This window comes from Vicugna pacos, chromosome 28 (genome assembly GCF_048564905.1).
Source record: "Vicugna pacos chromosome 28, VicPac4, whole genome shotgun sequence".
Lineage (NCBI taxonomy): Eukaryota > Metazoa > Chordata > Mammalia > Artiodactyla > Camelidae > Vicugna > Vicugna pacos.
This window is the reverse complement of record NC_133014.1, coordinates 15,939,805-15,956,968: the sequence shown is the minus strand read 5'-3', so window position 1 is coordinate 15,956,968 and position 17,164 is coordinate 15,939,805. Positions and strand designations below refer to the sequence as shown.

General features: G+C 45.4%; 1 protein-coding gene across 4 annotated transcripts in view; it reads left to right on the top strand.

Annotated features, from left to right (window-relative positions):
* CTNNA2 (catenin alpha 2) overlaps positions 1-17,164 on the top strand; it is a 933,346-nt gene that overhangs the window by 254,213 nt on the left and 661,969 nt on the right. For all 4 annotated transcript variants that reach the window (XM_072951563.1, XM_072951564.1, XM_072951561.1 and 1 more), the window contains exons 5-6: positions 9,327-9,446; positions 12,549-12,815. In XM_072951563.1, coding sequence (XP_072807664.1) covers positions 9,327-9,446; positions 12,549-12,815 — 387 coding nt within the window. The remainder of the gene's footprint in view (positions 1-9,326; positions 9,447-12,548; positions 12,816-17,164) is intronic.

Here is a 17,164-nt window from a genome sequence, read left to right as displayed (position 1 = left end):
CCTTGCGTGTTCTTGCTGCCGGGGCCCTGGAAGCGTGTTCAGCGCCCCCTGGGCAGTGAGGAAGGCCCGTGTTCCCCGGGACGGCCCACGCACGGCGGGTGCCGCTGGCATCTGGGCCCTGAGGTGGTGCGTGGCGCCGGGCCCTGCCTCTCCAACCCGCCTGTTTCCACCAGTGCTGTGGGCTGGTCCCATCCCCGCAGCGCGTCCAGTGTGGCCTCGAGGGTGTGTGCATTCTCTTCCCGACACGGCAGATTAAGGGAATTAAAAAAAAACGGATTTAGCACAAAATATAGAAAGGTCAGCCCAGCAATATTAAGTAGTCCTGTCAGACTGTCAGTAACGTTAAAAATGATCGTAGACTGAGTAACACATCTGTTCTTAGAGCGCAGCCAGCGCAGGGAGCAGCGGTGGTGGACGGCCGCCCTCTCGTGGAGGAAGTGGGGAACTGCGGTTTCCGGTGCTGTCGCTGGGTGACTCGAGGGGTGGCCTGGGTCACACTTGGGTTCAGGTCGCTCAGGGTTTCATAGGATGGGACTATTGCAATCCCCCCACCCTGCAAAGACAATGTATCAACAATTTTGTGCAAATCAGCATGGTATATGATTCGACTTAGCAGCATTTTTACTCTTTTCCATGGAAGCACATGCTCTCCTATACAAACAGGAGTTTTTTTCGGCATCTGTTTGTGTTTTTAACTCAAGATGAAGGAAGAAATCTTTATGTATTCTGATAAATCAGGTTAGAAATTATCCCCTAGACTTTTATCAAGGCTTCTTCCAAATGATGAAAGCGTTGCTTCACCACATGGGTGACAGAACGTAAATGAGAAAGAGCGACAGGCGCTTTCAGACGTTAATAAAGTCGCGACTTGATTTCCTGTTGGGTTGGAGCGTTGTTTCATATCCTGTCCAGTTTTGTGGTTTCCTGCCGTGTCAACCGCTATGTAGCTGTTTTACCTTTAAGCGTTAAAAGATGATATCTTACTTTTCATCTTTCAGGCTGTCTGCCAAGATCTCACTGCTCTTCTTTGCAGATACTGACTTTTCTCATTTCTGAGTCATTTACAGGAACACAGAGGGAGTGACCTTCTTATCAGAGACTTATTTTCTTGCTTTTCCATCAATAATTCACCAAGTAGATGAAGGAGAGTCATTTTGTTCTCCTAAGATACCCGCCTTCGTTTTTGGCCCTGTCCCCTCTAGGTAGTTGTTGGCAAAGTGAGGGACTGCGAGCAAGTATCATCCAGCCTCTAAAAACGCGTGAACAGCTGGGAGTCCTGCAGACACGGAATGGTTTGGTAGCATATTGGTGTTTGCATGTTTGCATTCTCCGACCTTAGAATTATGTTTGTAAACTTGAGTTTATAGGACTCTGAAGAGTCCGTCCTTTCCCACAGATCCTCGAGTTGCTCGTTTAAGCTCTGCGTTATGCAGGGTTTCCTGCGCGCTTTGCTGTTGAGCTCCCTGTTGAATGTGTCATATTATGGATTCCGATGACTGCAAGGGGTTTTTGCTGCTGTAGCTACTTTGCATTCAGGAGGACGGTGATGGAATAGTGAGTGACATGTAGTTCAAAGCCGAGTTATCATCAGAGTGGGAATTGGATGTTCCTGAGCGAAGCTGAAGGAGGCGTTTGCACATCAGACATCATTAAGAGTTCCTGAATTGCAATCACTCGCGTTGTTGAAGTCGCTGGTGACGCCTCCCTGCTGACACCTGGCGTTTCCTGCAATCAGGTGACGTTGTCAGTGTGTTAGGCTGAGATGGGACACCTCGCACGTGTAAAGGAATCCTGCCTTTCAGCCCGCGATCAGGGAGGGCGATGTTTATTTCCCCTGTGCTCTGAATTAATGTAATCAGATTGCATTGTCGTTCCTTCGCGCTGGCGACGGCATCACACACACGCGCACCTGACCTCTGTGTGCCAGGGAAGCGGTCCCTCTCTTCCTGTGCCCAGGCTAAGTCCTGGAATGATGGTGTTCTCGATTTCCTCAGCATTTCTCTCTGGAAAGTCAGTAACAAAATAAAAACCACAACCCTTTAGTCAGCGTCTCGGGAAATTCTGATTGTTTTCGAGGCTACCAGGGGCCAAATCTAACACTGCCGCCCCAGTGTCTGGAGGGTGAGTCTAATACTAATATTTTTGTGACGCTGGCATCACAAAGCCTAGTGAGTCCTCTGTGGCGTGACTTCTAAGTCGTCTGCTGTTCAGCCCTGCAGCTCTGACGTGGCTCTTACGTTTGAATAACAGCCATCAATTGGTATAAAATACCCTTGCCTCTGATTATAAAGGGAGAAATTACTGCCGGGGTTCTTTTTGTCAGACCGATCGTGGCATTTACTTCATGAGCTGGGCTGTTTGGAATTTATCTATTAGTTGTTCTTTCAAGAGGCAACTTACTGGATGCCTCCTACGTGCAAGACGTGGTGCCAAGATATACGTAACCTCCAGGGTAAACAAGACTCAGCTCCTGCCTTTGAAATTTTATAGGCTTTCAGGGGAGACATTAAACGCAATGCACGTTGGCACAGTGTGCATACTGCTGTGGGAGGAAAACATAATCATCAGGACGTTTTCTGTTTTAAATAACAGAAACCCAGCTTTTCAAAAAGGGAATATGTTAGCTCATCAACTGAAAGTCCAGAACGAATGAACTTCAGGCAAGGCTTGATCAAGGTATAAAAATGTGACAAGGACCAGGTTTCTCTCTTTTTCCTCTGTGGGCCCTCTTCTCATCTTCTCAAGGTGAGGCCTGCTAAGCCTTCTCAAGGTACATGCTTCTAGACTAAAGACAGCGAGAAAGAAGAAATTCTGCTCCCTGACAACACAAATGAAAGTTCCACAATCTTGTTAGTCCTCCTGGCTTCTACCTAAGTACAAGTCTCTGGGTTAATTATTTAGAGGAAGAATGAGATGTGCTGATGTCTCGGTTTGGTCAGCACTGTTCCTCTCCCCCACTAGCCCCCAAGCTGAAGATGGGATCAGTTCACCCCAACTGTACTGCTGGGTGACGCAGGGTAGTGTGAAGGAGGGTGATGTGGCTGGGCACGGGAGGGCTCGGGGATGGGTCTCATTGGACTGAATGAGGCTTGTCTTTCCCTGAGCTAATTGCTTGGACCAGATTGAACAGGCTGGGGTGACAAGCCTGAAGCTGGGGGCTGAGAGTGGAGGGTGATTGGAAGGAGGTCGGCCCATCCAAAGGGCTGGGGGGAGGTACCACTCTGTCCAACAGTGAGAGCAAAACTACACGGTAATCTGAGCAGGGAAAGTGTAATGTAAAGACTCATTAAGTCAAACAGCAGATGAGAGGAACGAGGGATTAGCTAGCAAGAAGTAAAGAGCGTGCTAAAGAGTGCAGGGGTGACAGAGGGGCAGCCGTCACCCCGGGCTGAGAGGGAACACGCCAGGGTGAGCCCCCGCCAGACCAGGACCAGGACCCAGGCGTTCCTAGTCCCCTGGGTGACGTGGACGTCGCCAGGTGCCACACAAGCTAATGGAACTTTCTGGAAATCTCCCTCTGGGGCTCATGGAGAGGTGTCTCATGGAAGGCGCTCCACTACAAGATCACCCTCGCTGAGGGACGCCGCTGGCCGCCGGCGTTGGAAAAACAATATTTGAAGTGCCAGCCGTGTCTCCACAGGGCAGGTGGAGAGCAGGTGTTTGCATTTGATAAGCAGCTGGTGGGGTGGGGGTTTACTGCTCACGGCCGGGGCGCTCTTGCCATAGGATGGATTCGGGGGGTGGGGGCAGAGGGTTCACCTACAGAGAGCTTCACAAACCGAGGGAAGAACGAGGGTGTGAGGTTGTCACTGAGTCCATGCTCGCTCTGCTCGCCGCACGACAGGCCAGTAAATCAGGAGACGAGCTGCTGGGGCGAGGAATAGCGACTTTATTCGGAAAGAGAGCAGACCATGAAGATGGGGGACTGGTGTCCTGGAGAACCATCTTCCCCAAGTCAGAATTCAGGCTCCTTTTATGGTAAAAAGGGGAGGGGTGTGGTTGGTTCTTGCAGACTTCTTGCTGTCAGAATCCTTTGTTCTTGCAGCTGTCCACGTGGATCAGGTCATGATGTCCCTGTGAACCTCCAACAAGATAAATGTTATTTTTTCTTCTGCAATTTTTTATCTATATATAAATGGAAAAGTGGAAAAAATGGGGGAAAAAAAGGCCTTAAAGGTCAGAGCCTTGAGAATGGGCTGTCCTGTATATTTCAGGCTAAAGGCAACATCCTTTTACAAAAGGTGCAGAGCCAGCGTGACTGAGCCCAGGAAACAGAGCCCAGGGTTAGAGCCGAAGGAGCAGATCTAATGTGAAGTCAGACTGGTTCTTCCCTAGCACAAGGGGAAGACGGACTTGGAACGTTCACAGTAATAGGACAGCTTCTGTGTTGTTGGAGCGCGGAGGCTCAGGTGTGAGAGGCAGTGACAGAGTCGCACGGCGGAGTGTCTTGGTTATCGCAATAATCAGTTTGAACTCCACCAGTTTGTTGAGACTCCAGGTAGCGCCTACGGGGAGCCATTGAGGAGCTGTGAGCATCAGAACCAGATTCGGGATTAGGCGCAGAATCCTGGTAGCAGTGTGGAGAAGGAGTTAGGAGAAAGCTGAGCCCGTGCAAGGGGGCAGATTAAGAGGTAACTGAGTGATACCACACGGTATTTTTCTTTCTCTTTCTGGCTTATGTGGAATCAAAAAAAAAACACGAAGAAAAGACATGAACGGACTTACCTATAAAACAGAAACGGGCTCACAGACATAGTCAACAAACTTACGGTTACCGCGGGGAAACAGTGTGGGAAGGCGTAAATTGGGGAGTATGAGGTTTGCAAATATGAGCTAGTGTATATAAGATAGATGAACAGCAGGTTTCTACTGTGCAGCACAGGGAATTGTCTGCAGTATCTTGTCGTGACCCATAGTGAGAAAGAATATGGGAAGGAATCTGTGTATGTACGTGTACGACCGAGACGTCGTGCGGTACACCAGAAACTGACACAACGTTGCAACTGACTACACTTCAGTTGAAAACAAAACAAAACACAGAGAGGTCATGGAGATTATCCAGCCGGTGCGAGACAGGAAAGCCGAGTGGAGGCCATGGCGGTGCCGTGGGAGGGGGCAGACGCTAGAGACGTTGAAGGGGTAGGATGGTGAGAACCTGGACGCCGACCGGCTGGGGCCGGGCTCCGCATGCTTCTTCACGATCAGCTGGTCAGTGTAATCCCAGCCCGGCTCACAGCCCGGGATCAACGCCTGATCTCTGGAACAGACCACGGGGCTCAGGTCCAGGCTCCCACTCGCCGTCAGACCTCTCCGGCTGGCGTGCGTGTAAGCCCCCGGCCTCCGCGTCTCTCTCTCCTCTGTGAAGGCGAAACAAGAAAACTGTCGGCCTCAGAGAGGTGTTTTTCGGGACCAGATTAGATACCTGCAGGCCACTGAGAGCAAAGTGGGTTCTAAGTACTTACTGGCGAGGGCTGTTTACTTACACAAGCTGAAAATACCTTTGCAGCTCTGGCGGGCCGTGTCGTTGCTGTGCTGTGCAGAACATGGCCCTTTAAGAATAAACGGCATTAGCTTTCAGCCCTTCTTGCTTTTTGATGAGAACATTGTGTTCGCTTGTGAACATAAAAGCAGAAGGTTTACTCAGGGAGGCCAGCTTACCCTGAGGAGGCAGACAGATAAGGTGTGGTAATGCTGAGAGCCCCAGGGCCACACCAGAGCGCATGGCCAGACAAGTGAAGGAGTTAAATGTGGAATCTTATACGCATTCATTCATTCACTTAGCCACCTCCTGTTTGCAAGACAGCATTTTTAATTCGCTGTAAATCCAGATCCTGACGAGAGAGTTATCGGGCAACCTATGAGATCATTTCATCAATGTCACTTAAAATCTACTTAACTGGGTATCAAGGGGAGGACCCTGGAAGAAGGTCAGTGTGTCCAAACAGAAAAGGTGACCTTAACAGTGTTGATTCATAGCACCAGTGTGGGCAGTGAGTGTGTCCAGGAGAACCAGGCCCCACGGTCCAGGGGGGTGGGGTCAGACCCTTGCTCCACACCATTGCCATCCCCATACGCCTGCCTGGCTCCTAGTAGGTGCTTAATAAGTATTTAGTGAAAAAATGAATTCTCAGACTACTTTTTTAATTCAGGTACAGTCAGTTATAATGTGTCAATTTCTGGTGTACAGCACGATGTGTCAGTCATGCAGATACATACGTATATTCGTTTTCATATTCTTTTTCATTAAAGGTTATTACAAGATGCAGAGTAAATTTCCCTGTTCTACACAGAAGAAATTTGATTTTTTAACTATTTTTATATACAGTGATTAGCCTTTGCAAATCTCGAACTCCCAAATTTATCCCTTCCCACCGCCTTTGCCCTGTAACTATAAAATTGTTTACGTATGTCTGCCAGTCTGTTTCTGTTTTGTAGATGAGTTCATCTGTGTCCTCTTTTTTTCTTTTTTTTAGGTTCCACATATGAGTGGTATCATATGGAGTTTTTCTTTCTCTTTCTGGCTTGCTTCACTCAGAATGACAATCTCCAGATCCATCCATGTTGCTGCCAATTATTTTATTCTTTTTTATGGCTGAGTAGTATTCCACTGTATAAATATACCACAGCTTCTTTATCCAGTCATCTGTCGATGGGCATTCTGGTTGCTTCCATATCTTGGCTATTGTAAATAATGCTGCTATGAACATTGGGGTGCATGTATCTTTTTGAATTAGTGTTCCCTCCAGATATATGCTCATGAGTGGGACTGCTGGATCATATGGTAGGTCTGTTTTTACTTTTTTGATACACAGACACTTTCACTGGTGTTTCTGTTCCAAAGAACTTCTTTGAATCAGAAACATAGATTCAGACCAGCATCTGGATTCTTCCAAGAAAGCCAATGAGAAAGGAAGTTATGTGTAACAGAATGAAATAAATATTCCAAATTGTTCTGATTAACAACTGACAATATTAGTATATATAACTTTATATACATATGTGTATATAATAAAACAAACCCAGGATTTAGCTCCCTCTGAGATAATTATTTTGCTCTTCCCTGGGACCCAGTTTTATGTCGTGAGAAAAGACGTACAGCTCAAATCAGCAGTGGGAACAAATTAACTGCCAAGCGCTGCCCTCTCGGTGTGGCGCTGGTGGCCACGGTGAGACGATTATAAATCTATTAGAAAGTGAGACATCCCTGATTTGTTTTGAAGATTTGAGGTTTGAGATTCTCCTTAAACCATGGTAATGTTTTAAGTGGGCCGTTTTATACCATAAAATGTCACGTGGCCTGAGTGCCTGAAAACATCCTGACACAGCCGTTCTTTTTTCATCTGTGCTTCTGTCTTTGCCTTGAGCAGGATTACAGCCTGGATAGCAATTGGAAAGACTAAAATTGAGGAGTCGATTTATTTTATGTTTTCACCATTGAGAAGAAAAAAAACAGATGCAGAATTTCCAGAGAAGATGAGAATGGGAACAGTTGTATCTGGTGTCTGGACTGAGCCCCCAGCACCGTCGTTCTGAATGGCCTCCCTGCTGGCTGCAGGGCTCTCTTCACGAGATGAGTTAGCTTATTTAGTCAACAGAACGGTGTTATCCTATCTGTGGAGGAAAACATTGATGATATCCATGGTCACTGGTTTATATACACTATTCCTCCACTCGGTGAAACTTGGTGAGGAAATTGGATCAGGCTAACCTTTGTGGTGGTGTCAAGTTTCAACAGAGGTGTATCTCTGTATCTCAGTACTGTGTTAATCTGTGACCTTTTCTAGCCATTTAATGGTCATTTGAACTTGGGCACAGTATGAAGATTCCTCAGAAACTAAAAATAGACTTACCATATGACCCAGCAGTCCCATTCCTGGGCATGTATCCAGAGGGAACCCTAACTCAAAAAGACACCTGCACCCCAGTGTTTATAGCAACACTATTTACAATAGCCAAGACATGGAAGCAACCTAAATGTCCATGCACAGATGACTGGATAAAGAAGCTGTGGTATATTTATACAGTGGAATACTACTCGGTGATAAAAAAGAATAAAATAATGCCATTGGCAGCAACACATGGATGGACCTACAGATCATCATTCTAAGTGAAGTAAGTCAGAAAGACAAAGAAAATACCATATCATAACACTCATGTGGAATCTGAAAAAAAAGTGAGGGGGAAGGACAGTATGAACTCATCTGCAAAACAGAAACAGACTTGCAGACACAGGAAACAATCTTATGGTTACGGGGAAAGGCGGTGGGAAGGGATACATCTGGGAGTCTGAGATTTGCAAATGTTAGCTACTATACATAAAAATGGATTTTATAAAGTTTCTTCTGCATAGCACAGGGAGCTGTATTCAATATCCTGTAATAATGTTTAATGAAGAAGAATATGAAAATGAATATATGTATGTATGTGCCTGACTGGGACATCGTGATGCACACCAGAAATTGACACATTGTAACTGACTGTACGTCAGTTAAAAAAAAAGCTGTCTATACACTGTCCTTTGATTTGGTCTCAGCTAGCAGAGCCAGTTGGAATTCTGCAGTGGGTCCCTGCGTCCTCTGTACCTCTCATCACTCAGAGCCGTCTCTCCTGTTCTGCTGCCCCTCTCAGGAGCCTGTTCTGGTTGAGAATCAGGGTCCCCTCAAAACTAAGAATGTTTGATTTTGCAAGCATGTTCTGCCTTATGCCCTATTCGCTCAGAATCGTGTTCTTGGCTGTTTTGGCTGATTGTTATTCCGTTCTCCCTGGTTGAGACCCACCTTCCGTGGCAACAAAACTTACAATCCACTTGCTTCTCGAGGCTTAGTGTGTTCTCTCTCCATTGGATGACAAGGTGTACACTCTCCTTAAAATTACAATAGGTCCCAGGTTTAGAGATGCTGCCGAGAAGACTGGTTGCAGATTTAAATCTCTCAAAGGTTTAGCAGCCTAGGACCCCCAGTTTTCGCTTGCAAAGCACTTCCCCCTCTGAAGATCTCTAGAATTTGTTTTTCAATTCCATATTTCTTCTTAAGTATATTTTTCTACTTGAAATCAAAAGTCACTTTACTTACCAAAATCATAATTCAAAATTCAATATCGTATTGTATATGAGTCCAGCAGTCATGATCTTTTATATACAAAATATCTTGTAAACCTTGAACAAATATTTATTCTGATTAGAAATGCTCATTGGGCTACCTTTCTCCATTATTTATTTAAATGTTAATGCGTGAATTTTTTTTACAGACTAACATTTCTAACATGTTTACTGATATTTGAATACTATCCAGTTATAAAGATGTTGGTTTTTTTTTTAATCATTTCAGGTGGAGGAGGCCTTGGAAGCTGTCAAAAATGCTACAAATGAGCAAGACCTTGCAAATCGCTTTAAGGAATTTGGAAAAGAGATGGTGAAACTGAACTATGTAGCTGCGAGAAGACAACAGGTGGGGAAGGTTTTGGAAATCGATAAGCACACGGACATGATTTTCACGTACATAATTATTTTAAGTATTTTGTATCAGCGGAATTCTTCGTCCAAGTGGAGTCTCGTGTGGCAGCCCATCTGTAATCTGCTTAGGAGCAGAGTTACTCTGAAGCACAGGTTTGAGGCCAGAAAGCCACACAGCGTGTTTAAACACCTGATCTCAGTAAACCAAGGGGGAGGCTGGGCAGAAAGACAGGGGCCCAGACGCTCACAGTGTTTGGGTTTTTTGTAAGGGAAGGGGCGTTAGTTGAATAGTTCATAGTTTGGCATCACAGTCCCAGATTCACATTTTAATATTAGTCTAAATAAGTCGCAAAGAAGGGAGTTGAGTGGAAGAGGAGGTAGTGGTCGCAGTTGGGAGGGGGCTGAGGGGGTCTCGGTGAGGGGTGGTGATGGTGGTCTCCACCGTACACGTGGAAAAGCATAGGGAGCCTGCGTTTACGTGGAAAAGAGAAACTCGGGACCTGCTGTTGGATTGGATATGGGAGCTTAGGGAGCGACAGCCGCCAGTTCACGTCTGAGGTCTGTCTGAGCAAGGGGGTGGATGGCGGTGAGTTTACTAAGATTGGGAAAAGCTGGAGAGGGGCCGGAGAGGGTTATTAGAAACCTAGGTTTCATACTTAGATACGTTTTGAGATGCGTGTAGGATACCCACGTCGAAGAGAGACATGGGCTAGAGAGGAGAACGTGGGCTATCTGCACGAAGCTGGCATTAACATCCGTGTGAATATGTGAGAAACGTACATAAGAATACTCGTTAATGTAATTTATTTTTATTTCATTCCTGGTTTTAATTAATTGCTGCTTCAGACTCTTTCAGGAAAATTTAGAAAGAAAGAATTAAAGGAAGGAAAAAAACCACATTCTCCCAGCAGCAACACCATGTGCTGTGCTTCCGGGGTGTTGCCTTTCAGTTGTTGTAACATAGTCACCATCATACCCTGCATATAAGTGTGTGCGTTGTCTCTTTTATTTATCTCATAAATAGTGTCCATGTTAACACATTTATGGAAACTTATTTAATATCCACGTAAAGAGTCCATCAGATGGAAGCCTCAGTGGTTTCCTTACCCAGTTCTCCATAAATCAGCACTTACACTGTTTACAGGTTTTTTCATGTGATTAAGAATGTTTCTACAAATATCTTTATGGAAAAAATTACCCACTCCCCCTTTTTCTCACTTTCATATTTAGGTTTTTTGGGGTTTTTTTAGCATAGATAGCCCAGAATGGAATATGAAGTTTCCGGACCAGGTGTCCTGGAGGTTGGTAAGACCCTTCATGACGACTTGGGGGAGACTTGTATCTGCCCCCCCTAGATTGCTACCTGCGTAGAGGATGCCCTCACGTGTTGGGTCCCTCCTTATCTGTGCTGATCTTTAGGGCTAAACATAATTCACCCCAGTTTAGAAATTGTGTTGGCTGGCGTGGATCTGTTAGTGCTTAAGCAAAGGAGAATGGATGGGCCAGACAGTTGTTCATGACTTACTGTCAACTTGCCTTGACAATGCTGGACACCACATACTGTAATGTGCTTGTCTCAGAATTATTTTGACCCACAAGAGAGAGATGTAGTTCACTCTTTCCAGGTCATGCATCTTTCATGTACCAAGTGAGCAAGGAGGAATAGAACCCCAGTGGTTCACATAGCTGTTAGTGATACAGTTTGAGGTTAGAGAAAGATTCTCCCGGAGACACTCAGCTGACAGTGCCACGTGGCGCCCAGAGAGCAGCCCTGCCTTTAACACGTCCAGAAATGACGTGAGCGTTTTCTTAACAATACTCTTTAAAGCTGAGAATAAACTCCCCAGGGGTATTATCTTGGCGTCCAAAACTAAGAAAGCGAATCATCCTTGATCTGTATGCGTATATGTATATATATTTATTATTCCCTAAACTCAGTGACTGATGTGCCTTCAAAAGTAGTTTTTTTTTTCTTAGAAAAATGAACTCTGTTCTGAAAATGATAATGGAGTGGCAGCGATGCACTGAGCAGGGTCGGGGAGTTTGACTCTCTGTGCCTGTGATTGTGATTGAACGTGGAGGCGAGCGCGTATCAGAGGATGGGAGCTTGGGTCTTCCGTCTGCTGGTGACGGACTCAGACCCGCGCGAGCCGCTGGCCTCGCCGGTGCCTCAGCTTTCACACCCCTGCAGCAGTGTTGACTGAAGGCATCTGTGGGCCACACACTGTGCGGTTGACTGAACGGTCCCTGAACAAGGTGGCGAGCGCTCTGTGCTCTCATCAGACGTACCTTTTAGGAGAGAGACGTAAACTTAAAGAAGTAAATACAATACAGCGTGAAGCGTGTTAATGATAATGTTACCAAATGCAAGTTCATGTGCCCAACGCACCACGAGGCCAAACCGAAACATCGGAGTGCGGAGCAGAGAAGGGTTTATTTCAGGGCCGAGTAAGGAGGTCACGGTGGCTCGTGCCCAAGAAATCCCCCGACTCCCTGAAGGGTCTTCACAAAGCATATTTTAAGGCCAGATAAGGGAAGAGCGGGGTCGCAGGATACGGGATCAGCTGGTGCACAACCTCTGATTGGCTGATGTGGAGGGAACAGGGCGGTCAACACCATCAACCCCCAGGCGCCAGAAGGTCTGGGGGCCACGCGCTCTCCATCATCAAGTAGTTCATTCCTTCCCTTCGGTGGTGGGTATTTAGCGTCTGGAAAACTCAGGAGATATGCATGAGATAGTATGAGAGGAGCTGCAGCAGAGGACATGGGGGAGGGGTCTGAGGCTGGAACGTCCCGCAGGGTCCTGCTGGGTTATGAGAGGGAAGCAGGTCCTGTGGGAGCAGATAGAAGGGGCGTATCTGGACGGAGAGTGGGTTCTCAGAGGACCGGCCCCATCAGGGCAAAGGAGAGGCACGCTCAGACCCTTCACACAGAAAGAGCAGCACACAGGACGTGGTGGCAGCTTCAGCGAACACGAGGGGCAGGAGATGGTTTCTGAAGTTCACGTGGTTCTGTAGGCCTGTGACTTCAGGCTCTGCTGCAGACACTTCCATGGCCAGCTTCATGCAAGTGACAGGTTTGTGCTTTGCACCCGCAGGAGCTGAAGGACCCCCACTGTCGGGATGAGATGGCAGCCGCCCGCGGGGCTCTGAAGAAGAACGCCACCATGCTGTACACTGCCTCCCAGGCCTTCCTCCGCCACCCAGATGTGGCCGCCACCAGGGCCAACAGAGATTACGTGTTCAAACAAGTCCAGGAGGCCATCGCCGGCATCTCCAATGCTGCTCAAGCTACCTCGCCCACCGACGAAGCCAAAGGCCACACGGGCATCGGGGAGCTGGCCGCGGCTCTGAATGAGTTTGATGTAAGCAGCCGGGTGATGGGCACGGTTGTGGGGGGTGGGGGGGGGTGTGCTTCCAGGGGAGAAATGCACTGGGGATGAAAGGCCACCGAGATAGAACACCTTGCTTTACCCCATTGGAGGCTTTGGTAGCAAGATAAATGGCCCGATATGTCACAGTTCCTAGGAATCCAGCGTGTTGGCAGAACCTGCTTGCCGGTCTTTAAGGAGCTGACGAGTGTGTTCAAGAGGGCCCGACCCCACGCAGGTGAAGCCCTGCACACTGTGACTTCCTTACCTCCCGGCTGTCCTAGGGACGGCTGACCACTGGCGTGATCACCTTTGGTATTCGAGAGGCAGATGTCATGGGCAGCGTGAGTGTAGTTGCCTCTGTGTTACGTTGTGTCTGGGTGAAAACTGCTCCCAGTTCTTCATGTTAAGTCAGCGGCAGTGGACTTCGCCGCCCTCCCGTCCCACACGAGATGCCGGTCTTCCTGGCATCGGCCCCGCCGCGGGGCGTCTCTGTACCTCCGCGAGTGACCCACTTCCGCACCTGCTGTTTCCAAGGGTGTGTCCCAGTGAGGGCAGCAGGGGAAGGGAGGCTCACTGTGCTTGGGCGTATTTAAGGCAAGGGAGTGAGTGGGAAGGACGCATGTCATCAACAGCCCAGGATGACAGCCCTCACGTCCGCGGGGTCGGGATCCGGGACCACCTGTGAGAAGGTTCCGCCCTTGTTCAGTGAAAGCGTGCGTGTGTTGTGAGCTCCAGAAATATTTAAGTAATCAGCGTCTGCTTTCAAGCATTCTGTTTTCCTGTAGGGGAGATAAAGGAAGCAGAATGTACTGAACGCTCCTTAGGTGATAAAATGCAGTGTTAACAGGAATTCATAGGAGAGAGGTCTGTGACTTCCCAGCTGTGGAGAAGGATGATGAGCTTGCTTTTGGGTGTGTTGACATGAGTATTTGGCAGGTGGTGAGTGGCTGTCTGCTAGAAAAGAGACCCAGAGCAAATGACTGTTAAGGGCGTGGAGGTGGGTGGTACGAAGGACGGATCATTATCAAGCTCTACACACGTAATGCTTGACAGTTTTCACAGGCGTTTCTTTCCCTTGTTTTTTGGGTTAGTCTATATGTATATATCTATATCTAAATATATTCTATATATCTGTCTGTATACATATGTGAATATAGGTAGCTAGATAGATAGAAAGAACTCAGACCATATAATTTCCAAAGTGTTTTATATGGATTAAATAAGATAAATTTAAAGTATTTGCCATGGAGATTGGGCCTTAATATGTAATATATTCACAGTGGTTTAGGAGACAACAGAAAATTCATTGGAATTAATAAGATAACTTCAATTGCCAATTTTAAAATAAACATACAGAAGTCACTAGATTTCCATAATGCAGAAAAAGAAAGAATAATGGAAAAGAGATCCTGCTCACAAAGGAAACAATAAAAATAATTTGTTGGCCCTATGTCACTGCTTGATTTAATTTCATAAAGTTATATGTGTTAGAGATAATCCTGACAGAGAGGTGGGGGACCTAAGAGGGGAAATTATATGTCACTTTACTAGGGGTAAGTTTTTGGTAAATGGTGTCATGACCCCAGGTAGGGAAACCATTGACCCTATCAAGTTCTATAATACTGAGACTATCCCTGTAAAAATTCTAGGAGAGCTCTTCTGGAACTTGACAGAGTGATGATAAAATTTTTTTCCCCCTCTTTTTTCTTTTTTCTGGAATAAGAATGGATGGGCCCATAATTTAATGAAACAACAATGAGCAGGTCATGCACTCATGGTGCTTTTTAAACTTGAGCATAGCCAGACGCTTTAGCCACGTTTTGACAATTGCACTGTTATAAGCAGGGTTCGTTTCATAATCAAAAAGTAAGCAGTAAGACCTAAGTGAGGACCTGGTCACAGAGCTGGAGGGTGGCCTAGAGAGGATGCTCTTGAAGGATAGTTGAGACAGTTCAGCTGCTGCCACCTTCTGCCCAGGAGTGATCACTGCAGCTTCCCACTCCGTCAGTAAAAGGAGCTTTTACCAGCAGTGGGTTTAAGAGCTGGGACATCCCTGGAGTATTAGGGCTTTGGATTCCTGAAGTAAAACTCAAGGCCACATGGGGAAGGTGTGCTGGCAAAGTATGTCAGTGTATTTTTCAGCCATTCTAATGGAGTGGTATCTTCTCATGCTGGACAAGTGAGGTGTTGGGGAGATAACACATGAATATAACAATCAGATGTTTTTATAGAAAAATGGCATATTAACTAAGTAATTCACTGACTGCATTTTATTAATTTATATATTATTATTCAATAGTTATATAATATATAGCAATAATTGATAAATATGTTGTTATATATTGTATATATTAATTGAGTTTTATTACTTACATTAACTGAATATATTACATGTTAACTAAGTAATTATGTATATTAGCTAGGTATATTAACCAAGTAATATTTTATTATTAAATGTATATTAGTTCTCGAGCTATGTAAATTGTGTAAAGCCCCATCTGATGTTAAAAAATTTATTTCTCCGAAGTTGGCAAATCAGCATTTGGAGCTGTCTCAGCTGGCAAGTCATGGGTAGTAATTCCATTTGGTGTGGTTCCCTAAAAACAATTGTTTAGTAAATGCAATTAATTTCGGTACTTTCTCAAAAGTTGTAATGCTAGGAAAATATTATAGAACCTTAAAACATATAAGATAATTAGCCAGTTGTAGATTTTGTGTCATTTCTGACACCAGCACACCTAGACAGTCCTTAACGATACTTGAAATTTTCTCTTAAAAATAATGTTCCACTTTCTTTACTTTGAAACAGAATTATAGATTTCTGTTTCATATTTGCATAATGAGTGCTTCGGTATTTTTTTTTTATTTCCCAGGCAAATTGACTTGAAATTGATTTAGAATTCACAAGCATCTGTCCTGAATCCTAAATGCGATTCTCAGATATTAAACAAATTGATATTACATTGGGCGGGAAACTGACTCAAGCTTCCTGTGATTTACTTTTTCTGGTAATACTGTTTCCTGATGCTTGGTTTAATGGCTTGCCAAGGATTTGAAAAAGTAAAGCATCTTTGAGATTCTGAAGTGGAAGGAACTGTAGAAATATAAGGTGTTGTTTCAGTCAGCATAGCCAGTGTCCCCTAATGTTGCATTTGAAGTCCATCTCATAATAATAGTCATCATTATGTCAAACCCAGTTTTGTGGGAGGTTTGATGCAGAAGTGGCTTAGAGTTTCTTAGTTGATTGAGGACAAGGCAAAAATTAGTATGTTTGTCTTTTACATTCATTTGCCTGAAATTATAGGATTGATTTCTACCTGAGTAGCTATAATTGGGGCTCAGCGCTTGGTGACCTGTTTTGGGGCACTGTTACTCTGCCTACAGGAAGAGCTGATGTAGCGATGTATGAAGTAAAAGACTGAGGGAAAAAAAGGCAGTATTTTAACAACTGGAAACTGTCAAGAGAGTCTGTAATGATACAGTAGCAGAAAGTAAAATGATTGCTAATCATTGGGAAAATCCGCCTCTGTTTAAAAGTGTGGCAGCTTCAGGTAGTTAATTTTATCTCGTGAAACTGTCTACTAAGGAATACTGAGAAGAATTTAAACAAGTGTTAATGACTGCTCAGAGGTACCTCATGTTACAATGCCAGCTTTGACTGCTGGAGAACTTTCCAGAGTGGGAGAGAGGAAAATTAAAGTTATTCCTACAGAACTTGTTTATTTTAGTAAAGAGAAGAGACGGCACCATACCTTGTTTTTTTGAAGCTTCTTTCAAGGACGAAGATACTTTGGAAAAATGGTAGTCAACACCACTTGCAGCCCAGTCTTCATAATCGATAGCTATTTCCCTTTTAAAGTTACTGTTTTCTTTTAAATCAGACAACTCCTCTAATCTTAATCTCAAATCCCTCCAAACTGAAGTGTTCTCCTTCTGGTTTGGCTTCTTTCTTTTCCTATTTCCCTTGGGAATTTGCTTGATGGGTAATTCTTTTTCTTGCATATTCAGTTTCGCCTTGCCCCCTTGCTCGGTCCCCTCAGCCTATGGAGAAATGCACTTGTCTTCTACAACTTAAAAATAAAATGAAATAAAATGTTTGACTACCATGCTTACCAGAGTCTCATATTTCACTGTTTTTTTTTCCCCTTAAAGAATTCTGTAACAAGTAGATTCTGATTGACTTGGCTGCCGACTGGCTCTTACTGCTTTCATCTTGTCATCTGCCCTCTGCTCCTGTCCCCGCTCTGTGTCTGAGGGTCTCCAGGGACCCCTCACTCATTAGCCCCTAGTTCTCAGCTGCTTCCACTTTGGAAGGAGGGGGACATTTAGTATTATCTGCA